Source organism: Podarcis pityusensis (assembly GCF_964106645.2).
Source record: "Podarcis pityusensis genome assembly, chromosome: 6".
Taxonomy (NCBI): domain Eukaryota; kingdom Metazoa; phylum Chordata; class Lepidosauria; order Squamata; family Lacertidae; genus Podarcis; species Podarcis pityusensis.
In genome coordinates this window covers 27105857-27132697 of record NC_138030.1, presented here as the reverse complement: position 1 = coordinate 27132697, position 26841 = coordinate 27105857, and the positions used below count along the sequence as shown (strand labels likewise).

The window sequence follows — 26841 nt, the reverse complement described above, 5'->3', positions numbered from 1 at the left end:
TTACATTAAAAAAAAGTTTATTAAAAACCTTTAGTCCATACATACATACATCTTCTCCACTTTCTGTTAAACATTTTTTTTTTAAGTCAAGATGTCTCAGAATTATTTTTCTACAAAAAGTCCCAACTGTGATCACACACTATGGGAAAAACCCTTTTTCATAGTGATAGCAGGTCTTAAGGCTTAGCGTTTTACTTTGTCAAGCCCCTGCTCACTGGCTGTAGGACATTGGGAATGGCTGGATCCTCCTTCTGACTTCTTGGTTGTTCAGTGCCTGTGCAAGGATTAGGACTGGAAATACTACACAGGCAGGAACTGCTGAGCCACTGAAGGATGTGCAGCAAGAGCATGCATACAGACACTCTGCATACATGCATGCAGCCAAGCCTTTGCCGTATCTTGGTGGCAGTGGTGCCATCAGATCAGAATGCTAGCACATGGGCCCACTCAGTTGAGTGAGCCAGAGGACCCCCTCATATAACCATCAAGCCCAGAGTCTAAAATGGAAGCATTTAGTCCTACTTGCTGCTAAGCACATTTTGTCACCGAGGCTGAACTGTGACATGTGCCTTAACTATGGTTTATCCAAACAAGCCAGGATTTTAAACTGTGGTTTGAAGTTGACTTGTTCACACAAACCGTAGTTACTGCTAGCGAGTTTGCCCTGGGTCAGACACAAAAACAAATTATAGTTGGGGTGTTACATGCCACCCCAGATGACAAAACCCACCCAACAGTGGTGGAGTTAGGTAAAGCTTTTCCGCCCAGCCGTGCAGGAGAGCAGGTGAGCAGTCATGGGTATTTAATGAGAAATTATGGCTTAAAATCTAAGCCTCAGGTTTACATCTGAACAAGGCTGTTATGTGTAATTATAGAGGTGAGTCATCCTGGATTAAGTTAGACTTGCCTTCTTATATCCGATTTCTGTGACTACTTTTCTACATATGAAGGGACAGAAACTCAGGGCTTTGCAGACCATGAATGTTAACTTATATTAATACTAAAGCATAGCACTTGAAAACTAGCTACACTTGGGTATGAAACAGACAAGGTGGTAAGCAAGATAAAGAACATTTCATCGCCATTGCAGCCATGTCAGCAACCACCCAGAGCACACCTTTGCTAAAATATTTCACACAGAGAAGACTTTAGGGACATTTTGTAGAAATACCTAACGCAGGAACATTTATTGTGTGCTGAACGCTAACACACAGGTTATCTTGTCAGATACACACACCAACTCTTGACGGAGCCTGACACAGTAGGGATTCTTATTTGAAAAATGTACCAACATCCTGCACCTCAGAGAAAGCATTAAAAGATAACAGGCAGCATGCTTGCTGCAGGCTGTTTTATAGCATTTTCATTGCTCTGAAGTAACAACAGGAAGTGCTTGTCTGTCCTGAGAGAGGACATAAGTAAAAAGAAATAAGAGCATTCCATGGAGCTTTTTAGTAAAGTCTCAGACAGGAAAGTGCCATTGATTAAATATGAAATTTCTCTTTCATTTCACATTTGCTCCCCCTGGACACTTCTATTGCTCTGGAAAGTGGTAAGGAAATCCTCCGGCAGGCTAAAGAAAGGTAGGGACAGAGTATAGAAGTGATGGAATGAAAAAAAACGATAGGAATAATTCTAGTAACGCCACAGTAAAAGCAAAAGCTTGGAGATTTACAATGAATGACAACCCAAGTTGTGTAGGCTAACTCCATTTGCAGTGTTTACGAAATATCTCTGCTCAGCATTGTTCAGTTCTGGCATGTATTAGAAGATGATGCACAAAGTCTCCTGAACACAGCCATCTGGCTTACCAGTTATGGAACTAAAGCAGCATGGAACTAAAGAATAAACAAGTCAAGACTTAAATACCACTATGTCACATGTGGTTCTTCAACAAAGGAAAGTGTGTTCATCAACGATCAAACAGTGCAATCCTGCACATGTTAACAAAGAAGTACACTCCATTGTATTCAATGGAGCTTACTTCCAGGTAAGAGTACGAGATAGTTAGTGACAAAAGAACTGAGTCACAGCAAGCGTTGGCGGTCAAAATGATTCAATCCGGCATAGAATCTAGACGTAATCTAGTCTGTATCTCCCAGAATTTTTATTTCCAGCAGGAAGGAAGTTGGTAGACTTTCTGGATTTCACAGTTCTGCCTCCGTGAAGGGAGGAGAAAATAGAAGTGTAGAACACAGAATCAAGTATGGTACAACAGTTCAAAATACTGCTTTAAAAACAAAACAGGAAAAGGGAAATTGCCATTCAGTCCACAAGTGCCCCTTCTGGAAGCTCAACTACTACGGGGGCATCATCTTCTGGCTCAGCCTCAAAGTCCCACTTGAACTTCTTGGTTAGGTGGACTTTAAACCTCTCTGCCTTCTTTCTCAGAGTCCTGTCAACGGTTGGGCTGCAGGTATAGGAAAAGAAGACCTAGAAAAAACGCAGTACAGTCCGTTAGTAGAATAGTATAGAAGACACACTGGGTTGTATTCAATGCTAGTCCTACCCAGAGTAGACTCACCAAAGTTAATGAACATGACTAACTAGGATCCTTCCAGTAGCACCTTTAAGACCAACTAAGTTAGTTCTTGGTATGAGCTTTCGTGTGCAAGCACACTTCTTCAGATACACTGAAACAGAAGTTGCCAGATCCTTCTATATAGTGAGAAGGTGGGGAGGGGTATTACTCAGAAGGGTGGTGGGAATGGGAGATTGGCAGATAGCTGAGATGAGCCTGCTGATGACTCTTAACGACTGTAATAGGTCTTACAGGAAAAGGCAAGGGGTGAGAAGGTGAGAAATGGCTTAGTCATGTATAATGGGATAAGAATCCAATGTCTTTGTTCAAACCAGGTCTCTCCATGGTTTTAAGTTTGGTAATGAGTTGCAATTCAGCAGCTTCTCTTTCCAGTCTATTTCTGAAATTCCTTTGTAGTAAAACAGCTACTTTGAGATCTTGTATAGAATGTCCTGGGAGATTGAAGTGTTCTCCTACTGGTTTCTCTGTTTTGTGATTCTTGATGTCAGATTTATGTCCATTTATTCTTTGGCGTAAGGTTTGGCCTGTTTGTCCAATATAGAGAGCTGAAGGACACTGTTGGCATTTGATGCCATACACAATGTTAGATGATGAGCAATTGAATAGTCCCGAGATGGTATGTGTGATGTTGTTGGGGCCGGTAATGGTGTTGTCCGGGTGTATGTGGCAGCAAAGTTGGCATCTGGGTTTATTGCAGGCTCTGGTGCCAGTGTCCGTGTTAAGTCTGGTTGTAGTATTATTGTGGGTTAGGAGTTGTTTAAGATTGGGTGGCTGTCTGTAGGCAATGAAAGGTCTTCCTCCCAGAGCTTGAGAAAGAGAACTGTCATTGTCCAGGAGAGGTTGTAGATCTCTGATGATGCGTTGTACTGTTTTAACTTGGGAGCTGTACAACGCATCATCAGAGATCTACTTAACACGGACACTGGCACCAGAGCCTGCAATAAACCCAGATGCCAACTTTGCTGCCACATACACCCGGACAACACCATTACTGGCCCCAACAACATCACACATACCATCTCGGGACTATTCAATTGCTCATCATCTAACATTGTGTATGGCATCAAATGCCAACAGTGTCCTTCAGCTCTCTATATTGGACAAACAGGCCAAACCTTACGCCAAAGAATAAATGGACATAAATCTGACATCAAGAATCACAAAACAGAGAAACCAGTAGGAGAACACTTCAATCTCCCAGGACATTCTATACAAGATCTCAAAGTAGCTGTTTTACTACAAAGGAATTTCAGAAATAGACTGGAAAGAGAAGCTGCTGAATTGCAACTCATTACCAAACTTAAAACCATGGAGAGACCTGGTTTGAACAAAGACATTGGATTCTTATCCCATTATACATGACTAAGCCATTTCTCACCTTCTCACCCCTTGCCTTTTCCTGTAAGACCTATTACAGTCGTTAAGAGTCGTCAGCAGGCTCATCTCAGCTATCTGCCAATCTCCCATTCCCACCACCCTTCTGAGTAATACCCCTCCCCACCTTCTCACTATATAGAAGGACCTGGCAACTTCTGTTTCAGTGTATCTGAAGAAGTGTGCTTGCACACGAAAGCTCATACCAAGAACTAACTTAGTTGGTCTTAAAGGTGCTACTGGAAGGATTTTTTTTATTTTGACTATGGCAGACCAACACGGCTACCTATCTGTAAATGACTAACTAGGGTCCATTAATTTCAATGGGCCTACTCTCAGTAAAACACCATTGGGCACAGAGAGAGGAGGAACCCGACTGGACTGCATACATATAATACTAATAATATAATAATAATTTTAAGGGGAAAATGTCAAAGGTCAAATCCCAACCTAATATGCTCCTGCATCACAGAGGCACACACAAAAACCTGATACAAACCTAAGCACAATTCACTTGAAAGGTTTAGAGTTGTGACTTAGAGAAGCAATGGAGTCAAGCCATGCTCAGTTATCCATAATACTCTGTTTTGGATGTTGGGAAGAAACAGAATTCTGACATTCTTGTACAGGAAAAAAGATCTCAAACCATGTCAATTATAGCAATTCCTGGATAAATGGGAACTGTTACAGGATACGAGAAACCTTAGTCCATTAATCATTTCAGATTTACCCAGTTTACTGGTGATCAATTAAGCCTCCAAAAATCTGTATATGAAAACATTTCTGAAGGGGGAAATGCTTTAGATCGTGCACACATCTAAAGAATGTGTGTAAGGAAGCCTTGTAAAGAAGCCCACAAACGTTGCTAGGCTGCTACAAGGCAAGTAATGTTATTTCATATTGGCCCTCTCCATGGCCAGCATAGAAGTGCAGATTAGTTTTTTTAAAAGCAAAAGCAAACTCTACTTTCTATCAAACAGGGTGTGAATGTGCAGGTGGGTCTGAGCTAGACCCTTCCTCCACGGGAAGAAGGAAATCAAGTAGGCTGGAAACGTGATAGAGCAATCCATCCCTCCTCTGCCACCCTGATCCGTCTCCCTTGTGTCACCCATGCCAAATAGGCAAATATGAGGTTGCCCATATGCCACAACAGGCACAATCTTAAAAGCCACATTCACAGAATCATGGAATTGTACAGTTGGAAGGGACGAGGGTCATCTAGTCCAACCCCCTGCAATGCAGGAATCTTTTGCCCAGAATGGGGCTAAATCCCACAACCCTGAGATTAAGAATCTCCAACTGAGCTTCCCTGTTATGGAAAACGGGAGGAGGAATGCCTCTAACACCTGCTGCCCACGATTTTTAAGAAAGTAACCGTTACTTCCAAATTATCTGGGTGAGACAATTTTCTTTTAAAAATAGAAGTATTCAAAAGGTTTTATAATCAGGTAATATGATTCATTCTATTTATGAATAACTTGAGCCTTAGAATTAACCATAATTTTGAAAGGGCCACGCTCTCTCAAATTTAAATCTCTTAACTTTTCACACACAAGGGGATATTTCCTGTTACTTTTGACCCATCACATGTGTGTTCGATTAGAAATCTCATCTCTAAGCTCATCTCTTCTGCCTCTGTGCTAAATTTGTTACACATAATTCATTTCCAAGGCAACCGACTGATAGCCAAAAGCAAAGACATTTCCATTGCAGAAACACGCAAAGGAGAAACTTTGTAATGCAGGAGGAAAGCTTGTGCTGTTGTTGCTGCTTTTTTAAAAATTAAAAAAAGACCTACAGACAGCAGGAAAAAGCACAAAAAGATCAAGGTGTGGTTCATTGCTTTGTGTCATTTCGCACCTTGTTTGTCATAGTGTGAAGTGCCTTCTCCTACCAAACTAATTACAAAGTAATCCAGGCATTAGAAAACGAAAACCCTTATTTTTGTTTTGTTTTATTCCCTTCACCAGCACAGTAACAGCCACACGAAAAATGAAGTGTCCAGTCACTGCATTTTGAAAAAAATCAGCCAGGTACTGCTGGGATACCAAAAGCTTAGCAAATATTAAAAGGTGGTCCCATAAGATAAAAGGTAATAAAAAAAAATCTACCTCAAAGCAATGCCGTTGCAAGGCCATCAAAAATGTTACAAAATCATATGTAAGTTTTGAGTTCCCCAGAAGTCTTCATCAGGCTAGATGGCAGGAAACAAGGGAGTTGGAGAGCAGAAGAGGAGAGAGCTGCACCTGGTTTGGGAGGTAAAGGTAAAGGGACCCCTGACTGTTAGGTCCAGTCACAGACGACTCTGGGGTTGTGGCGCTCATCTCGCTTTATTGGCCGAGGGAGCCAGCGTACAGCTTCCGGGTCATGTGGCCAGCATGACTAAGCCGCTTCTGGCAAACCAGAGCAGCGCACAGAAACTCCGTTTACCTTCTCGCCGGAGCGGTACCTATTTATCTACTTGCGCTTCGTGAGGTAGCAGGTATTTAAATGAGGCCCCCCCCCCTTTTTTATGCGCTATGCTGGCCAGGGATCAAGTTGCCTTGTGGCCTCTTGAGAAGGAGAAACAAAGCAACCTGCTGCTACTCAGTTCAGCTTATTTAATGATTAAGCAATAATCTTTCTGTCTGCTAGGCAGCGCTGACAGGTTATTTTTTGCATGTGAAGAAGGGTTTGGCTTGTGGCACAGAATCTATCTATCTATCTATCTATCTATCTATCTATCTATAATAAATCAAAATTTCTAGCCCATGTTTAAAAATACTTAAGACAGTTCCAGATTCCACTGTTCAAAGGCCCCATTTGACATGCTCCTCTTCCACAAGCTAAACAGGTTCTGTCCCGCACAAAGAACCCCACAGCACCTCAAGTGCTTATCTTCCCCTCTCTTGCCATTCTAATTTATATGGCCTCACACAAGACATAAAGTCTTTCTTTTCTTTATCTGTCGTTCATGTAAGAATTTCTTTTTTAAAAAAGCCAATATTAATGCATTTCCAGTTTAGTAACACAGTATTCAGTCTCAACTGGCATTACCTTCTTTGGCCAGAATTTCTAATTTCAGCCCAAACTAAAGCACTATTATTAAGAAGAATGCTGCACCTAAAGCTCAGAGGTACAAGATGATCTATTTCCCAGTTATAATAACAAGAGTGGAAAAGGCTTGCCTAACAAGGTGAAAAGACACAAAACCTGACATTGTCACTTGACATTCATGCTTTCAAGAAGTTCTCTGACATCCAAAAAGCTCTATGTTTGGGCCAGCCATAAAAGTGATAAGAGGGAAGCACAGCATACATGTCACTAAAATAAGGAAATGGTTCTGCCAGAATTCAGTTTGAGAAAAATTTGCCATTAACATTTATGAATGTAACACCTCCCAACCATCAGTGAGCACTGAAAGCCTGAGATAAATGAGTAAACGCATATTGCACAGCTGCGTTCTAAGTCATGGGAATGCTCTACAAATAATTCCTGTATCTGACATTGCAGTCAAAGTAAAATTGTACATATGTCCCCATAAGGAGGAGGAAGTAAATTAAAGCCTCGCTAGTTGTGTGGGAACAATGTGCATACAAAACAGTACAAGAATAGCGTCACACTTCTTGCTTGCAAATAAGCACACAGAAATCCTTCCCACCTTGGAATTTTATTGCCTATATACCTTTCCCTGGTGATTTCAGAGTTATCCATCATATTCAGACAATACTCCTGCAACATATGTTAGGCCAAGAAATGGTGAATGACCAGGGTGACCCAGGGAGCTTTATAGCTGGGCAAGGATCTGAAGCCTTATGGTGGTATTGAGCTACGTTTTACTCACAGAAGACTCACTGAATAAATTGACTTAACTTAGCCGTGTTCATTTATTATAATGAGTCAGCTTAGTTGAATAGCACCTCTGATGTCCAATGCAGCATACTGTTCTAGACATAGATAGCAAAATGATGACATGAAAACTCAAACTGTCTTCTGCAAGGTTAGCTTCCCTGAAGGCCCTCAAAGCAAGCTTTCATCAGGAAGCAGCAGCACAATGTAATTTTCTTAGGTCTTGCAGACAAACATATACACAAATTAGCTAATGGGCTACTTGAATATCGGGAACTGCCACCTGCTGTCAACAACTCTTGTTTACAACCATCATAAAGCAACTAGGAGATGCTTCCTCCAGCTGCCTCGTGTGTTTTTTTTAAAAAATGTACTGCTTCTGTTCGGCTTCAAAGCTGGAAAGAAACAATTATCATTATTATACAGCCTGATTGAATTTCAATTTGTTGACAAGAGTGTTGTCAGTCCTCCAGAATGAATGACACACAACAGCTAAATTCTATGGCCGGGATCCAAGAGGCCATGCTCAATCTTTCATGCACAGATGCAGGCTTTCAGCTCTCTTTGCTACAGCAGCGCCTCCTCCCCTGCACAAAAAGCTGATCCCGAATGCCTACAAGCCTTCTGCAGTAGCAGTGGTTGAGACATGGAGGGATGCTGATAGATGGGAAGGGTGACTGCCACCCTTCTATGATCACATAGAGAGGAATTGTGCATGTACTTTGGCATCCTGGTCCTCTGGAACAAATGCAGCACTCACTCGCATAGCCCATCTTGCTTTATTTTATTTCTGTTCTGGGTAAATTTGCCAGAACAAAGTCTAAAAGGAGTCTGCCAGGACAAAGCCAGAAAGGCGAAAGGCAGAAATCAGAGAAAGCTGTGGTATCTCCTTCACTGGAGATGCTCAGGCAAAGGCTAGACAGGCACCTGAAACGGATGCCTTGGGCATGGGGTTTTCTTTCTTTCTTAGGGTTAGATTGTTCCTTTGCATTATATTCAAAGTAGCTGGCAAAATCACCACTTCGTGAGCAATACGAATGTAGAGAGTATGGGAAAACAAGAAGAACTTGAGCTCTTAATGCAGGATGGCAAATATAACCTAATATGCATTACTGAAACCTGGTGGGGTGTGACTCATGACTGGAAGGTAGAAATTGTGGGGTACAACCTACTAAAGAAGGAACAGGGAGGAGCAGTAGCATCTTCAAATATACTTGGAGGATGGAGCAAACTCCAGAGGCAGGGATCCAAACCAATGGATTCAAGTTACAAGAAAGAAGATTCCAACTAAACATCAGTAAGAATTTTCTAACATTAAGAGTTGTTTGACAGTGGAACAGACTCACACAAGAGGTGGTGGACTCTCTTTCCTTGGTGGTTTATAAGCAGAGGTTCCATGTCCATCTGTCAGGAATTCTTTAGCTGCTGTTCCTGCATTGCAGGGGGGTTGACTAGATAACCCTCAGAGTCCCTTCCAACTCTACAATACTATGATTCTAGGTCTCCACTAATTTCAGTATTGTATCATTCATAATCTGTGGCTTTAATTCTGGGATAGCAGCAAAAATTTAGTTTGATCTATTGAAAAAAGGAAAATCTCTCTCTTATGTAAATATCTCGAAAAGGAACCCTGAATCAACCATACAGTTTCTGTATCCATACAATTACATCACTTTCTCAGTCAGATTCACCAAACAAGTACCCACTCACTTTGTCTGAATCAACCACAGAAGCTACTACATCTTTGGCTAGAGAGATGACTTCATCTACTTATAACATCCTCCAAAGGCCAATCTATCCTATGCATGGCCATGGGAGAGACACTTTCTTTGGAAGAAAGTGATTGACAGTGATTGGGTAGAATTCAACACAGAGTGGGGTATGCAAGAGCAGAACAGGGTCTACTTAAGCAACAAGACCCTACACCTCTTCAGGAGATTCTGCAGCCCTTTTGCAAATTTAGCAATTAATACCAATATAAAGAAAGATGAAGAAAAAGTTCTCAGTAAGTGATATATTATCCCTGTAAGGCTTTCTATTCAAACATAAGTCAGCATTGTTGGAAGGGATGAACTCGCATTGCTTAATGCTTTCACCTTTAGTGGAAACGCCCATTTGGGACATGGTTGCTGATTACCACACACTAAACCACAGCTATCTCCGAAATCTATCCTCCATCATCATTTTGAATGAACTACCATAGATTCCAGCACAAAGACTTTCTTAAGCAATTGTATACAGCTGGGATAACAACAACAATTGTGCCCCAGCCACTCTGGGATAATTAAAATCTAGAGACTATGCTTATAAACAAACTTACTCAGCAAAATCATTCAAAAAGGTATTATGATATCATGGTTTCTGTTTATTTCCTATGTGGAAGTCCTCCAAACTTCTCAGATAACACCAGAGAAACAGCCTGGTGACCTGCTACCACCTAGCTCTCAGGGGTGGCCCCTCTCTCCCCCAACTGCTACCATACAGCTTTTGGAAAAACCATCTTGCCCTGATGTTCACTCTAAACAAGCAGTTTTTTCTCTCTTTTGTTTTAACTCTCTTAAAAAAAAACGATGATGATGATAATTTATTATTATTTCTACCCCTCCCATCTGGCTGGGTTTCCTCATACACTCTGGGCGGCTTTCAACAGAACATTTAAAGCAGAATAAAACTTCAAACATTAAAAGCTTCCCTAAACAGGGCTGCCTTCAGATATCTTCTAAAAGTCGGACAGTTGTTAATTTCCTTGACATCTGACGGGAGGGCGTTCCACAGGGCAGGCGCCACTACTGAGAAGGCCCTCTGCCTGGTTCCCTCCCTAAATTATGCTTACTGCTGCAATGTTTTTTGTGAAACTTTCTGTAAGATTCACATATAAAGTAGTATATAAATACAACAATAAAAATTGAGTTGTGAGAGTGTATGCATGTTCTGTGGCCAGTATTTTTAACTCCATTTCAAAATAAAATAAAATTTTCATTATTTAAAGAAAAGGAACAGGGTCAGAAAAATATATGTAACAATGTTACATTGGACATTTTAACAGCACATTATGGGAAGAGAAAGGATTGTAACATAGGTTTTCAATATGGGGAGGCAAACCTCATGATAGCTTGCCATAGTAGTTTCGTCTCAAGACAAAAACTGGATTTTAGTTTGATTAGCTGGGGAGCTTTCTTACTTTTTAAAATTTTAAATGGTATGAACATTCAAACAAAAACCATTCAATTTCACATTGTGAGAACTGCCTGTCATTATGACACTGCATTTTGCACATGCATGCAGTTCTTGGGGAAATTCACCCCACTACTGCTTCCCAACCTCTACAGTACCAAAACCAGCTCCTTTACCTGCAAGGTGTTGGTTAAAAAGTTGTCCTGGGAAACAATGTCCACAAAGAAGTCTGCTGGGATTTCACTGAGCTGATGGTACAGGACCGAAATGAGGTTAACGAACAGGGCCTGATGCTTCACTATGGCATCCTCTGACCTGCATAAGAGATTCAGGAGTTTCTTCCAGTGCTCAAAGGCATCATATACATTCCCAATCAAGAAGCAGATGAAGGCAAACTGCAGTTCCCCTGAAAAGGTCACACACGCACACACAAAAGAAAAAAAACAAGAAGGTGTTTGTTTAGCTTCAATTCTGGTAGCATAACAAAAGGGTACACTGCTTTTATTATTTATTTAACCATTTTTATAACACCATTCATACTTCAAGGAAAATTTACAAACACAATAATACAGTTAAAAAGTAAATACAAAAAAACCCCATAATAAACTAAAAGCCACAATATCGTAAAAGCAGCATGAAGGAGTCAGCAGGGTTGAAATGGTGTCTAAAAATACCAGGAAATACTTTTTTTTTCAGGCATCAAAAGGACAATAAGGTAGGTGCCAGCAAATATCTCTGAAAAGAGCATTTCACAACCGGAATACCACCACCATGAAGTTCCTCTCTCTACAGCCAGCCACCCAACAGCAAGGGCATTAGAGCCTCTCTAATTAAGATCTTTACATGAAAGCCTTGGCTATGATATAAAGCAGATCTGCATAACTTGTGAACACAGCCCAACAGCAATGTAAGGTGGCCCACTAGGGCCTCCATAAACCTGCTTTGGGTGCATGCCTAGAACTTCAAAGAAAAAGAGGGCTATATATTTGGCATGCCCACAAGGTAAGCTCCACAGTGGTATTCTGCCTGCCTCCTCCCTGGCAGAGAAAGCTTGTGATAAAACCACATTAAGGTACAGGGGGCTGTATAGCTACTGAACTAGGCACTAGAGCAGAGTTCTCTCATGGTTTGGATTTGACATGAGCCACATTTGGCAAAAAGATTAGCCATCACTGTTTACCTGCCCTTCCTCATGTAACAACATTGCCTGATTAAGTTTCTATACAGCTTAATGGCTTGCATACTTATACTCCAATGCTCTGCATAATTTCTATTATTGGCAATTACAGTGGTGCCTCGCAAGACGAAATTAATCCATCCCGCGAGTATCTTCGTCTAGCGGTTTTTTCGTCTTGCGAAGCAACCCTATTAGCGGCTTAGCGGATTAGCGCTATTAGCGGTTTAGCGGCTATTAAAGGCTTAGCGGCTTAGCTGCTAAAAGGCTATTAAAGGCTTAGCGGCTTAGAAAAAGGGGGGGGAAAGCGGAAAAAAAATCTCAAGACTCGCAAGACATTTTCGTCTTGCGAAGCAAGCCCATAGGGAAATTCGTCCTGCGAAGCGCATTGAAAACGGAAAACCCTTTCGTCTAGCGGGTTTTCCGTCTTGCGAGGCATTCGTCTTGCGGGGCACCACTGTACTGGTCCAGGGTTCAGAATGAGTTCCAGCATTTACCGTATTTTTCGCTCTATAAGGCACACCAGACCATAAGACGCACCTAGTTTTTGGAGGAGGAAAACAAGAAAAAAAAATCTGAATCTCAGAAGCCAGAACAGCAAGAGGGATCACTGCGCAGCGAAAGCAGCAATCCCTCTTGCTGTTCTGGCTTCTGGGATAGCTGTGCAGCCTGCATTCGCTCTATAAGACGCACACACATTTCCCCTTACTTTTTAGGAGGGAAAAGGTGAGTCTTATAGAGCAAAAAATACAGTAAACAGAGGTCCACAAATATTGCTTAGCTGCTGTTTGTACCCAACCCCTTCCCTCTCTAAGGCCTCCAGCATGTGCAGAATGCTTGAGGGACAGGGATTTCTCCCACTTCTGCTGAGATGGATGGAGAAGTTAAGAAAGAGCAGAAGGGGCTTCTTAGCTTTGAGACGTCAGGAACTGTGGTCATTTTTATCACTAAAGGGTCTGGGGCACTTAAGCTCTGCAAGTGGATTTGTAGATGCCAACATGTAATGCAGATAAATCAGTAATGAAGGAAAAACTTAAACCTTGCAATGCATGAAAATCTTAATTATTTGCAGAAGTGATTAAATTGCTTTCCTGTGGATAGTTTCAATACCAAATGTTATATTCTGTGAAAATTAGATATAAACAGAGGATTTTATTATAATTACTAAACTAATCTTGAGAAGGCTACTGTCATCCCAGCTTGATTTCATGGTTCTCTCCCCATGATAGCTATAGGATTTATTCAAGAACATGCTCCCTAGGGTAGCACATGTCCACAGCTTTCCTTTGTTTCCAAGGGTGAGAGCTGATAATTAAGGTACCACTACTGAGAGACAGCAGCCAATTGTCTCTAATAAGTAATTAAATAACAAATGCCTTACTTCTGAAATCTATCAAAGCAGAACCCTAGCTTTACCACTAGAGGTCACCAATATCACACATGAGAAATTTTTGGTTTCTCAATTAACCTACTGTCCATGGTTGTTTAGTGAGAAGCGGGTGAGGGAGTCTGCACCCTACCCAAATTTATCACTTAACCAGATATAAATGTTATAAGTGAAGTCAGATTTGTTATCACAAAAGGCTACTTTTCGGTTTACTTCTGAACAGCATAGAAGCATTCATGAGTGGAACTGAACTGTTACATTGATGACAGATGCAAGCACTGAAAAAAGCCCTGCATACCTCTTCAAAACGAAAGTATGCATTACGGTTCAGAAATTTTGTTTCCAGACACATTTTGGCATGCAAATGGCACCTGAGAGATACTTTGATAGCAACAAGAAAAGCAATTTCTGTAAAAGCCAGTTAACTCACCAAGCACATCCTGGGAATTGCTGGCATACTGTTTACTGATCACCGTTTCCAGGGCATAGCTAAGGTCCATGCTATGCCTAGTAACTTCTTCAGGGGTAGCACCTTCAGGGTACATTTGCTTAGGTATTTCTGTAAACCTGATCTCAGTGCCAGCTTTCAGCTGCATTTTGGGCAGCCGGGCCAACCCCTCTGCATAGCTTTTGCACTCTGTGTCATACCGGGGCAGGTTCTGTTCAACTCGATCTTTAGTAAACCTCCCAGGCAAAATAGGAAGCACTTCTGAAAAGGCACATATCTGTCCGCTTTCTGGCTGTAGTTTTTGCATCACAAATTCATTAATGAAATTAGTGAGGGAAATCCATTTTTTAAGAGTGTCATATGGGTAAGGACCCAGAAATTGGTCCATCTCCTGGAGGTTAGTCCTCATTGCTTCAGTCTCATTTTCAGAAGCTGGGGTAAGGTCTACTTCTTCCCTGACAGGGTCCCAGTGTAGCACTCGCAGATCACGCGGCTGCAAGTTCATGAAGAAGCCGGTGCGAGGGCCACTTTCTTTGCGATTGTTCTTATCAACAGAGCTGTAGTGAAGGAAATGAATTCCAGGGGGTATCATCTTGACTCCACGGAACTTGGGGCCCACTTGCCAAGTGTTGTAGTCAATGCCAAACTCTGTTCCTTCTGGCACATTCAAAATGATGACTGTAGCGCCCTCAAAAAAGAGCCGCTTTGCCAGGTCTTGATCTATCTGCATTTCTGCTTGTCTCTTGGTCACGCTACAACCTTATGAGAAATCTAGAAGAGAGCAAACAAATCTCATCTGAATACACTTTACAAGCATGATACATATATGACTAGGCTCTTGCTAGACTAGTCAGTGCCAAGCTTGATGGGCCACATTCCTGACTCATTATATAGAAGCCAGGCAAAATAATTTCCCAACTGAATTTATCTTCACTGTCCATGGGATAGAAGTCACAACTACCTCCATCAGGAAACAAGATTCAAGTCCCAAAGTAAATAGGATTTTAAAAACTTATGTGTGCAGGCTTTCTGACTACTGTAGACTTGAAGAGAAACTAGGAAGCTGCATTATACAGTAATGAGTCAGACCATTGGTCCAGCTACCTCAGTACTGCAAGGAGACTGTGTCAGGCATAGGTCACCAATAAAAAACACAGTGAAGTTAACTCATTATTCACGAAACCAAAACAGCACAGGCCTAGTGATCCCAGCAACTCTTCCCAGTAGGTCTTGCTCCAATGAGAAACTACAAGAAAGAAGATTCCACCTAAACATTAGGAAGAACTTCCTGACAGTAAGAGCTGTTCGACAGTGGAATTTGCTGCCAAGGAGTGTGGTGGAGTCTCCTTCTTTGGAGGTCTTTAAGCAGAGTCTTGACAACCATATGTCAGGAGTGCTCTGATGGTGTTTCCTGCTTGGCAGGGGGTTGGACTCGATGGCCCTTGTGGTCTCTTCCAGCTCTATGATTCTATGAGGCAATTGCAAGGACTGAAGGTCCTCACTTTTCCCCTGCTCTCTAAACCTCCTTCTCTCCAGGGTCTTTCCCAAGCAGTTGAAAACGGCATCAGCCCACAATCAATCTCTGCTCTTTGCTCTTTTCCTTTTCTCCTGTGTGTTTTTTATGAGTCTGGAGGTTGGGGATAGGGTGGTCACAGCGGGAGGGGGCAACTCCCTGGATTCTTCAGCAGCCTGCCTCAACTCTGCCTCTTAGCCAACCTCCTCTCTAGCCTCTGCTTCAGTCTCTGCCACAGCCTCTTCCTGCTCACTAAACCGTTACCTCTTCTGCTTCCGACACCACCACCTCCCAGGCATCTCCCTCTGATCATTCCACCACTCCCCTAACTCTGAGTCTTCTTCCCCTAGGGTTCCTTGGGGGATTCCTCAGCTGGTGCCTCCCACCACTCCTATGCATCCAGCCAGTCCATGACACAGACAGGAGGAGCCTCTCCCAGTTCTACTTGGGGAGATGCTACGGTATGAGTCGAACCTGGGACCTTCCGCATGCAAAGCACGTGCTCCAGAACTACATACTTGCCTCTGCAGCCAACAAGGGAGAAAAAAACAAGAGGAATGAAAAGGAGTAGGGGTAGAAGAGTTTCTGGCAACAGGAATTTAGATGCATGAGACTCTCCATCTCAGAGTCGTGGGTTCCCGCCCCACGTTGGGCAAAAGATCCCTGCGTTACAAAGGGTTGGACTAGATAGCCCTCGTGGTCCCTTCCAGCTCATGTCTCTCAATTCACTTCTGACCCTTCCCTCCAACCGCACCTCCTGTAACTTGAACTCCAGCTGCCCAAGGAGCACAAGTTCCACAGGTGACGCTTCGCCTTTATTGCTGCGGAAGCGGCACCCGCGGGCTTCTAGACTCCTCGCGCAGTTCTGTTAAAGTGAGAGCAGAGGCCCTGCCCGGGGTGGGAGGGAATAGAGAAGGGGAGCCTCAAGGGAAGATGCTGGGGAAGTTTAGCCCGGGCCCACCGCGTGGCCGCGAAGAGGGAAAGGCGAGGGGCAGGAGATGCCACGCCCGCCCGACGAGGCCCTCGCCTACTTCTCACCTCCCTTCCGCGCCCCGAGGAAGGGAAGCGCAGCCGCCGAACTCGAGGAACTCTCGCCCCGGCGAGCCCCTGGAAACACTTATCGGCAACTTCCGGCAACGGCGTTGGACATCCGGCGACCCTGGAGACTAGGCCAAGCGAACGACGTCCGGTCCCTCTCAAAAAGCAGTCCGGGTGGGTCCCGCGGCAGCGCCGCAAGACGTTCCGCTCTGGACGCTGAAAAGTAGCCTTTGCCGGTTGAGAGGCAAGTTTGGCAAGAGGGTAAGAGGAGGCGGCGGCGCGACATGTTTGCTTGGTTGTTTGGAAAGTTGCCGGGATTGCGGATGTTTAATCCTCCGTCCGTTCTCCGTACCGAGAGGCTCGGCACTGTGCCGGCAGCTGCACCAAAGAAAACGCGTTGACTCCTGTGCAGGTTTCTCCGGCGCTGCGATGAGGTGTCCCTGCACACCTGTGGGCGGAGAGGACGGTTTCCGCGAGGGAGGGCACGAGCCACTGATCCGCAGCCAGGCCTCCTTCAGAAGATAAATCTGTCAAACAGAGCATAAGGGATCTACTGGTCGACCTCTGGGTTATTCGCTATAGACTAGAGCAACAAAGCGTTTCCGACTTCCCGGTGGTTTTAGAATAGCAACATCCTCCCATCAGTTTAGGCAGCTGGGGTTTAGAAAGCATGGGATAACCAGGTATGGTCTTTTGTGTGAAATGGCTTTGCGCCTTTTTCATTTCTGGTCCTGGAAACCCCTTTCCTAGGTCCAGATTGTGCTCGGTCAGAGGCTCCTTGTTTAATTCAAACTATTGTTTTTTGCACCTGGCTCTGGTTGGAAGATCTTAGAAGTGGTTTCACACTAGAAAAACCCTATCTGACACCAGTTTGGATAGTTTTAAACAAGAATTCATGAAGTCTATTGGTGGCTACTAATCCTGATAGCTATGTTCTACCTCCACTGTTGCAAGCCATGTGCTTCTGAATAATAATAAAAAAGTAAAATACCAGAAGCTGGAAACTAGGAAGGAAGAGTACTGTTGTGTGATGGCAGATGCTGTAGTTTTCTCAAGGGCCACAGGTTTCCTGCTCCTGCTATAAGGTCTTGAAGTTATAGGTTTTTAAGAGGGTAGCAAACACCAAAATAATAAAAACATGAAATCTTTTAAAGTGGTAGAGAACTCTTACTTTAGGCTCCAAGCAAGGTCCCCTGCCCCCTTCATAAAAGCTCAGTTGACTGCTCAGAAGTTTTACTTCCAAGGACTCGGGCAAGGTTGTTTCCCAGCCCTGATATGCAAGTTTCTTTTAATTAAAGTTAAGGGAGAGACACTTTGTGCTGGCAATCAGGCAATGGCTTTTCCCACCTGCCTTGCCCCACCCTCCAGGCCTAGAAGCCTTTCCCAGACCATGACTTTGAGCAAAGAGCAGAAGCATCTGGGAGGAGAGGAGTTCAGGGGTATTTTTAAAAAAAGAATTTCATAACTTGCATGTCCTTGTTTCTCAGTTTGATCCTTTTTCATGTTTTGCGGTATTTGTGGTTTTGTATGTTGTTGTGGTATTTTATGCATTGTGTCTTGCTGATATTTTTATTGATTATAGTTTAGTAATTCTTTACTATGTTTACTGTATCAGCCTGAATATAAGCCTCATTCCCCCCCCCCCCCAAATTCCAACTGTGAAAAGTTAAAGTGTGGCTTATATTCGCGACCTTGCAGTATGCAGCCAGGAGCGCAGGGCAAACAACACTACCAGCGCAGCAAAGTGGTGTCTGCCCCACACGTAGTCCCCTGTCCTCTCCCCCAAGGCTGGGAAGGGAGAGAGCAAGGAAGGGGAAAGGCCGCTGACAACGCAGCACAGTCTCCCCCCCCCCCCCCAGTATGCAGCCAAGAGCAGCAAAGAATGGAACAATTTATATTCAGGTATTTTTTTCTCCCCCCCTCCAATTTTAAAGGTGTGGCTTATTTTGGGTGTGGCTTATATTCCGGCCAATATGGTAAATGTAAGCTGTTAAATTAATATTTGCTGATATTTAATTTTACTGTTTACTATTCTAATGGATTGTTGGATAATTCTTTATTTGATATAAGTTGTTTATTTTAAAGTTATGTATTTATTGTGACTTTTCTGTATTGGATCAGATTGTTATTAGGTGTGTGATCTTTGCTGTCTATTTTGTTGTTTCTTTGGCTTGTAAGCTGCCTTGTGTATAGTAATAGAGAAAGTTGGTGTGCAAATTAAACTAATTTTTCATTTCATCTCACTTTTAGCTAAAGCCCTTTCCACAAGATTTCCCATTCATTAATACATGGAAGAGGAATGGGGCCATGCCTGCTGGCCCTGTCCCCACATGAGTGTACCCATTTATCTCACCACCATGTGGTTGGTGCAAAGTCTGGACAAGATACCCTACATGTGTACAACTATAAAGGTGCAGGTTCCTCTACATGAACAGAACTCTGTACAGTTTGGATCCCTAATACCATGGTGGTGCCTTAGGGTCATTCCACTTCATTTCAATGTGATCATGCTACCCACCATCTCGGATTTTGATGAAACTTGGTGTACACCCTTCCATTATGGTTGAAATATACTTTTGGGGAAAACCCCCTGTAATAACCAATATTGTTTTAGATTTTAAGATGAACAACTTTGTTTCATTAATTTTTTCTATTACAGCTATGGATTGTAGGAAAGTTGTACCCAGTAGCCATTTTCCCCAGGATGTCCAAAAAACGTAAAATTTGTGTTACAAGACAGAAGAGACCATTAAATTTTATTCTTTGTTGAGAAAGAGCATGTCTTTGCAATAATTTTCACCATCAAAAACTTTTGATTCCATCGTGCCCGCATGCTGAAAATTTAGGTTTCTAAACCTAGTTTTTCCACCACATTTATACATTTTTTAAGGCATTTATAAAATCTTTTGAGTGCTGGTGTATTTTTTCCTGAAATCCTGATAATGTTATTGAGCTCTGTGTAAAATTTCAAAGAGATCTGATCATTGGTTGGGGGGGGGGGCGGACGTACACAAGGCCGAGGATCTCAAGAGGGACAGAAACACAGATTTCACAAAACTCTGAAGTGCTATAAAATCAAAACTGTTTGTGATAAAGGGAAAAATCCGAGATGGTGGGTGGCGAAACCCTTGTTTTTGGTGCTGATTTGATGTGGAATGACCTTTAGGTTTTAAAGCTGGGTGTGTGTAGGCTCAGCCTGGGTAAATTTGTGGCTCTTACTGGGCTTGCCTGATCAGCAGGAAATCCGAACTCATCGCTCTACAAGATGGCTTTAAAAAAAGTCTTCTGGTAGGATTCTACTCAAGAGTAGAATTAAATACCTAGTCCTCGCCCAGTTGTTTTCCTCTTACACAAGAAAATCAAGTATATGTCCTGTGGCAACTGAGCTTCCAGAATAGTAAACTGTCCCTGTACAACATGTATTTTAGAGTACCTATGCTTAATTACTACTTGCTGCACTTTTATAATCTACTATCAAGGGGGTCTAAAAAGGGTGTGGATTGTTATTTCACGCTTTCAGTGCCTGCTTATTGACTGAATTAAAATTCCAATCCCATTCTGTTTTAATGGCTGTAACTGCAACTAGGATGTGGAAGGTCCTATTATGGATTAATTCATCCAGTGTGAGAATATTTGATGCCTGTGAGATGCCTGGTTGTTTCCATCCTCACATACCAAATTCTTGCTCTATCCTCTTTACCACAGTTTATGGGGGTTAAGCTCGTGTGGGATTCCTTTATGAGATAAATGATGACATATAAATTTGTCTACTGCTTCCGGTCTTGCTCAGTGCAGCCACTGAGGAACCTAGAGATAGTGCTTAATTCAGGGGTAGCCCATGTGGTCCTCCGGAGCTACAGCTACCGTGAGCTCTGACCTCTGACCATCCTGGATGGGGATATTGCGAGTTGAAGCCTCACACCTGGAGACACCACACTGGCTACCTCTGGCTTGGATAAATTTCAAAGAGGTAGAGGGAAGTATTTTCTTGAGTTACTTATTGTCTTTTTATTCTGTACTCCCTCCTATTAGTTCAGGAAGAAGGGTAAACATTTCCCTTCATTTTATTCTCACAGCAACTCTGTGAAGTAGGTTAGATTATTTGAAGGAAGAAAACATGAGCAGGAAACCATAGTCATCAGGTTAGGGAGGATTTCTTTGTCTAACACCATGCTCCTAAACATGGATTGCATATCTCTCTTATTGCAGTTGACCTTATGTCAAAGTAAATGCATTTAGGATCAAAGCCTAGGTGCATATATACACATCCAGCAATAGTATGAAAAGAATAAATCGACAGGCTGAAGGAAATGTTTGTAACAGATGTGCCCTGTAACTTCCTTATATGAAGCTAGATGAAATAACATGTATATGTTGCGTATAAACAGTGCTTTTTTTCTAAAAAATGTTTAGGGGTACTCTCATTTTCCTACTCATATTGAAATACTGCCCCTCAATAAGGCCAAACTTTGATTCACAAAATGTTTAGGAGTATGCGTACCCCTGCCCCCCCCCGAAAAAAGCACTGCGTATAAATTTGTTGTTGTGACAACAATAATCTCTTTCCCTATTATTTAATTTAAATTGTTCAGATTTGACCCTTCCTAACCTTGGCTAGTGAGGGCCAAGTTTTAAGCTAAAGGTGTCACAAGACTCTGTTGCTCTTGCTGCAATAGATTTAACACAGCTACCCCCCCCCCGGGGTGGGGGGCAGAAAATAGGAGTCACCCCTTGTTGGACAGTACACTTTGTTGTGTCACTCATAGAAGCTTCACTCATGAATTCAAGGAGAACCAGTTGTGACAGTTTGAAGCAGAAGAGGCTGTGCTGAGCAATGATTGGCTGGGTACTTGTGATGTCACAAAGTACTCTCCCCAGAGCAGTTTTTCATCTTACAGCAAATTTTCTTAAACAAACAAACAGAGATTAGGGGTGCATTCTTGTTCAGATGTGCTTTAAGCCAAGGATGGGGAATATGTAACCTTTTAGATTTTGCTAAATTACAAGCCCCATCATCCCTGACCAACAGATCCCCCACCTGTGCTTTTTTTGAAAAAAATAGACCACCTCTGCCAGCCTGAAATTGGCATTTGCTGTACAGGCATGTGTTATTTGAAGAGTGAAGTCAGGATCAATATACAGGGTGAAACAACCCTTCGCCCCCCCGCCCTCAATACTGTCTCATTTTTATGTAGCTACGTATGCACCCTAGATTTTGTTGTTGGTTTCAGATGCAGGCCTGATGAAATAGTTCATACAGAAAAGCCCATACAGTACATCCAGCACAACCTTCCCACCACAGAGTTCTTTTAAAAAAAATGTAATAATTGGAATGGCAGGAAAACTGGAATAACGTATCCCTTAGGAATAGGACAGACAAATGGGAATAATAGCAGCAGAATTGAGCATGAGCAATTGAGGACAAAGAATAGGCATGGGGAAGAGGTGAGCTCAGAAATGGGAGCTGGAAAGTTGGAGACTTAGTGCAAGAGTGCAGACATATAGGGCAAGACTATCTTACGGTGTCCTCACAATCTGGTGCTCTGTCGTCATTGTCATCCAAGCAGCTCTTCCCATTTAAGTCTGCACCCTTCTGAAGAATGTCCGCACCATCTCTCAAAACCACTGGGACGATAGTTCGTGCCAGAACCTAGGGTCCTGAATTCCCAAGCTAACCCCCTTGCGTCTCTCCACTGCCCTTCTACTTAGGAGTAAAGTGCAAGCCACAAAGTGGTTGAGCATCAAACACATTTATTTCACTTTTATTGAATACAAGAACAGTGAGCACACACGCATACACCACCAAGCACTGAAAGAGGATATGATTGAAAGGGGTGGGGGGACAAAAAGAGGAATGGGGTGCAAGATGGCCAGAGGAATTAGTGAGGAAGGAATGACAGAGCGTTGCAGTTGGTTGGTAAAGTGCTTCTCAAATTAAAAAGAAAGAAAGAATATAATTAGTAATATTATTCATGCAATTGCAGGGCAGTTTCGGAATCAACTTAAGGGATTTGGCGCAAACAGTTTCGTCTCCCACGCCCTTCAGAGGGAAATGCCCAAAGAAAAGAAAAAAGAGTGGTCAGCTGCGTCTGATGGAAGCAGTAGTGAAGATTAAGGTAAGAGGAAGCCATAACTTTAAAAATTATGCATGGCTTCAACACTACCACAGATAATAAATATTATATATATTTATATATATTTATATAGATGTCTATATATAAGCCACATCCTGCTAGGTGAACCAAAAAAACCTATTTTTTTTGTTAATGGCTATCCATCGGACAAGCTGCGGGAATAATAATCCGAAGGAACAAGTCTATTTTAGCTTTCCTCTGATGGCCCAGTTGGATTTTGATCTTGAGCATGTTGGGCTTGATGCTGTTTACCTCCACAGATTTGAGTGGCTGACTCACTTATCCCAATGTATACCAGTGTAAGTGGGATTGTGCTTTCCATCTAGCTACTCAACAGTGACTTTTGAGCTGATGTTATTTTCTTTTTTTGAAAGTCAAAATCAAAATGCAAAGTTTGAAAAGGGAGGGTTACCTCTACCCCCAAATTCCCTGTAACAATGTCACCAAGATCCCCCTGTGTCTTGGTTATTTTTAAAATTAAGAGCACAAGCTTTTTTGTGTTTTGTTAAGATCAATTTAGAGTTCTATGTATTTCACATCCATATGTGGTATTTCTTTGCTTTTCGGTTCTGGGGTATTACATGATCCCTATCAGCAACAGGAAGTGAACAAATTAATAACAGTCCTGAAATAAAACTCAGGGAGAGAAGCATATAGTTGGATACAGAAGTGGCAATGACTTCTACATCAAAGAAAGAAGTCTGTTTATGTTCTCAGTGCTTTACGTAGGCCATGTCTGCATGCCAGAAGCAGATCCAGTTTTAGAGAACTGTAAAGACCAACGACCCAATGCTTTCTATTGTAGCAGTTTACTGTATGGGAAACATCCACTTGACTATATTCAAGGAGGTCCTTTCACCCTAAGATCTCTAGATCCCAATCACAGACACTAATTAAATGTCCTTCTCCAGCTATCATGTGTGCTGAGGAGGGAAGAAGAAGAAGAAGAAGAGTTTGGATTTGATATCCCGCCTTTCACTCCCTTTTAAGGAGTCTCAAAGCGGCTAACAATCTCCTTTTCCCTTCCTCCCCCACAACAAACACTCTGTGAGGTAAGTGGGGCTGAGAGACTTCAAAGAAGTATGACTGGCCCAAGGTCACCCAGCAGCTGCATGTGGAGGAGCGGAGACGCGAACCCGGTTCCCCAGATTACGAGACTACCGCTCTTAACCACTAAGATGTAAAAAGGCAAGCATGGTGCAATATCTGTTGTTCTTTCTCTAACGTCTGGAGCCACTGGCTGCTTCACTTGGAAACTGGTTCATTTTGGTTTGTTCCCCTTAACATTATGCATCTGCTGTCTTTCCCCCCTCAAACAGTGGATGAAGGCAATTTGTGGAAAGCAGAGAAGGAAACCTTCCAAGTACCAGGTTCCATTTGTAGCAGAGAAAGTTACATTTGATGCCTTCCTCATCCACGAGCCGCGCCAGCCCTTATGGGTTGTCCCTTTCTGTAACTGAATGGATGTACTTTCAAAGAGCCAGTGCTTCGCTTGTCCTCCGGTTCTAGGTTGACAGTGCTTAGAAGGAAGCCATGATGTTTCACACTGATTCCCCACCTGACGGATACTCTCTGCAGAAGCTAGTGTCACCCTGGCCAAACACAGTCATGCAGCATACAGCAGGCAGGATGGGGAGGCCTCCTTGTTTGACCTGGACACTCCCTTTGGAGGGCTATCCATTGCAGATATGATGCTAAAAAGGGAGTCCTGTGGCCAGTAGGTCTGGAGGAACCACTTTATAGTTTTGAAAAACTGACACACAGGGCATCTTTGCTACAGGTAAATATTTAGGTCCGAGAGATCAAAGCCTACTAGATACTGAAAGGCTGTGAATGAAGCAACCTGACCTCATGTCCCCAAGGTGACCTGAGTCTCCTGGGCCCAAGGGAGGAGGGAGACCTTGGCACGCTTAAGTGACTAACTGGGCTGCAGTAACACTGATCCATTCTGTCTTCCTTGACTCCCTCTCCAGGTTGCTGAATGGTGCCTTATCACCAACCAACCAATTACAAACACTACTGTGTCACTATGTCTTTAGCAAGAGCACAGAGCAGGTGAGTGACAGACAAATATGGCCAGCAGAGATCATTAGTGTTTGTTTTCTTCCTACTCTGTTTTCATGGGATATTGGCATGATCTAAGAGTCTTATAATACATCAACCACGGTCAATCAAATAATTATAATGTAAAAATGCCATTGTCATACTTATCAGCACTGTTTAATTTGTTTTAATATCGTTCCCCACCCTCCCCAGTTATATATAATATACATAACTTAAAAGCACATCCATATGAAACCTCTACAGGCTGCATTTTGATCAAATATAGAAATCATATACATATTTTGATTTGTTTTAAGTGAAATCCAGTCTTAATGATCTTCAGAAGAACAAAGAACCAGATGTGGGGGGACGAAAGGTTGAGAAAGGAAGGGCAGTTTGGGGAAATAACAGAACCAAAGATGAAGCAACAGAAGTGGCATGGAAATGGAGAGAGAGGGTGATCACCACACATCCCAAATCAGAAAATAATTAAACAAGAATTATACAAGTGAATGGTTTTTGATTCATTCCTATGCAGGGAATCATTTTGTATTTCTGCTTGTTTTGCTTGTTGATTTCTTGCTTTGTTGCAAAGCATTCTTGCTTTTCCATTCAGTGTGCAACAAATGAGTTATGTATCCTTTAAATGTAACATGCAGAATGGTGGTTTATTGTATTGTTAATAATATTATTACCATCGTGACTTTTTTTTCTTTCTTTTAGATCAGTCCAGTCAATTCTTCAATTTATTTGAAGAGGTGGTTGGTTTTTGTTTGTTGCTGATGTTGCTGTCTGTAATTCATCTCCAGCATATAGCAGCAGTGCAAGGATGCATTTTGTTTCCTGTATATATAATATATAATATATTTGCTATTCCTTTTTTATTTTTATTTTTTGTCTCTCAACATTATTCTTGCAGCCAGGACGTTCTATGTCTCATTGAGGAATCCAGCATAAAGGCCCCTTCTTTTTCTCCAAAGTTAAAATAGAGATGCCAATTTTTAGAAACACGAAGGTCAAGATTCCTGTACCAGAATGAAAGGAAGGAGGAAGCAATAGTAAGCACAATGTAAGCATTTTATCAAGACAATAAGCAAGACTGTCTCTAGCAGTTTGGTTTTCTGGGACACCTTTTGCTATAATGATGCAATGGGGCGCTGTCATTTTGGAACCTGTTTTAGAGAGGTCAAATCTAGGGCACTGAATTTTTAGACTTCCCACCTGCAAGAAAACTCTTTGCATGTAAACTCACTCAAAGGGAACTTGTTGCACATCAGCTGTGGAATTTCTGCATGTTTCAGAGGATTCTAGAGTATGTTCTGGGGTGTATCCTCAGTCAGCACAGACTTTCAGCTGAGCCTAGCTGTTGCGCTGTGTGACGTGCTGTAGAAAAGGCCCAACATTTTTCTGCAGCTGCACATCACAGAGAAAGTGCAATAATGATGAGCAAGCTGTCTGCTGGGAAGCTTGGTTCTGGGAGCTAACTTCCCAAGGAGGCGCCTCTTCTAACCATTCAAGGAACCTCAGGGTTCCCATTGAAAATTACTGGTCATCCAGTTGCAAAGGTTTGCCCTTTAGTAACAAAGCTAAATAAAAGATAAAGCTTTACGCTGCAAGCTCACCACTTTGCCATGGCCATGATAACCATCTAGCCAAGCACATCTTGGTGTAGCTGAAGTTTGGAGGGCTGATGTCTTTTGAGGGGAGGCACTGTTTCTCAGAGGGACGCGGGTGGCGCTGTGGGTAAAACCTCAGTGCCTAGGACTTGTCGGCGGTTCGAATCCCCGCGGCGGGGTGAGCTCCCGTCTTTCGGTCCCAGCTCCTGCCCACCTAGCAGTTCGAAAGCACCCCTAAGTGCAAGTGGGTAAATAGGTACCGCTTTATAGCGGGAAGGTAAATGGCGTTTCCGTGTGCTGCGCTGGTGCTGGCTCGCCAGAGCAGCTTCATCACGCTGGCCACGTGACCCGGAAGTGTCTGTGGACAGCGCTGGCTCCCGGCCTCTTAAGTGAGATGAGCTCACAACCCTAGAGTCGGACACGACTGGCCCGTACGGGCAGGGGTACCTTTACCTTTACTTTTTACTGTTTCTCAGTAGAGGTCTGCCTGTTTTGACAACTGCAACATATCCAATTCGTGTATCATTCTTTTATTCTCCTATGTTGCCTGGCCTCTATAGTCAGCTAGAT

The 26841-nt window shown here is 42.7% G+C and overlaps 2 protein-coding genes and 1 long non-coding RNA gene across 17 annotated transcripts in view; 1 reads left to right on the top strand and 2 right to left on the bottom strand.

Moving 5' to 3' along the window:
* Positions 1 to 16611, bottom strand: AAR2 (AAR2 splicing factor). 2 transcript variants are annotated; one of them, XM_081009286.1, is made up of 4 exons: positions 16479 to 16611; positions 13910 to 14698; positions 11095 to 11324; positions 1 to 2433 (listed from the first exon to the last, which is right to left on the bottom strand). In XM_081009286.1, exons 2-4 carry the CDS (start codon positions 14655 to 14657, stop codon positions 2266 to 2268), a joined length of 1146 nt encoding a protein of 381 aa, XP_080865412.1. In that variant the 5' UTR covers positions 14658 to 14698; positions 16479 to 16611; the 3' UTR covers positions 1 to 2265. The 2 variants fall into 2 exon arrangements, with proteins under 2 accessions (XP_080865412.1, XP_080865413.1); XM_081009287.1 differs by lacking the exon at positions 16479 to 16611 and adding an exon at positions 16195 to 16464.
* LOC308479005 lies at positions 16550 to 25754 on the top strand. 5 transcript variants are annotated; one of them, XR_013987414.1, is made up of 4 exons: positions 16753 to 17161; positions 18729 to 18889; positions 22463 to 22594; positions 24122 to 25754. It is a non-coding gene; the product is annotated as an uncharacterized lncRNA (long non-coding RNA). The 5 variants fall into 5 exon arrangements; XR_013987412.1 differs by lacking the exons at positions 16753 to 17161; positions 18729 to 18889 and adding an exon at positions 16550 to 16652; XR_013987413.1 differs by lacking the exon at positions 18729 to 18889.
* Positions 24827 to 26841, bottom strand: part of EPB41L1 (erythrocyte membrane protein band 4.1 like 1) — a 172951-nt gene continuing 170936 nt past the window's right edge. For all 10 annotated transcript variants that reach the window (XM_081009181.1, XM_081009177.1, XM_081009182.1 and 7 more), the window contains one exon: positions 24827 to 25680. In XM_081009181.1, coding sequence (XP_080865307.1) covers positions 25672 to 25680 — 9 coding nt within the window. In that variant the 3' untranslated portion in view covers positions 24827 to 25671. The remainder of the gene's footprint in view (positions 25681 to 26841) is intronic.

Excerpts from the sequence above, each read along its gene's own strand:
- AAR2 (XM_081009286.1), bottom strand. The coding sequence starts at position 14,657 with ATGCAGATAGATCAAGACCTGGCAAAGCGGCTCTTTTTTGAGGGCGCT. Across the intron at positions 11,325-13,909 it reads CAATTCCCAGGATGTGCTTG|GGGAACTGCAGTTTGCCTTC; the intron begins GTGAGTTAACTG and ends TGACCTTTTCAG. Across the intron at positions 2,434-11,094 it reads TTTTAACCAACACCTTGCAG|GTCTTCTTTTCCTATACCTG; the intron begins GTAAAGGAGCTG and ends CGTTTTTTCTAG.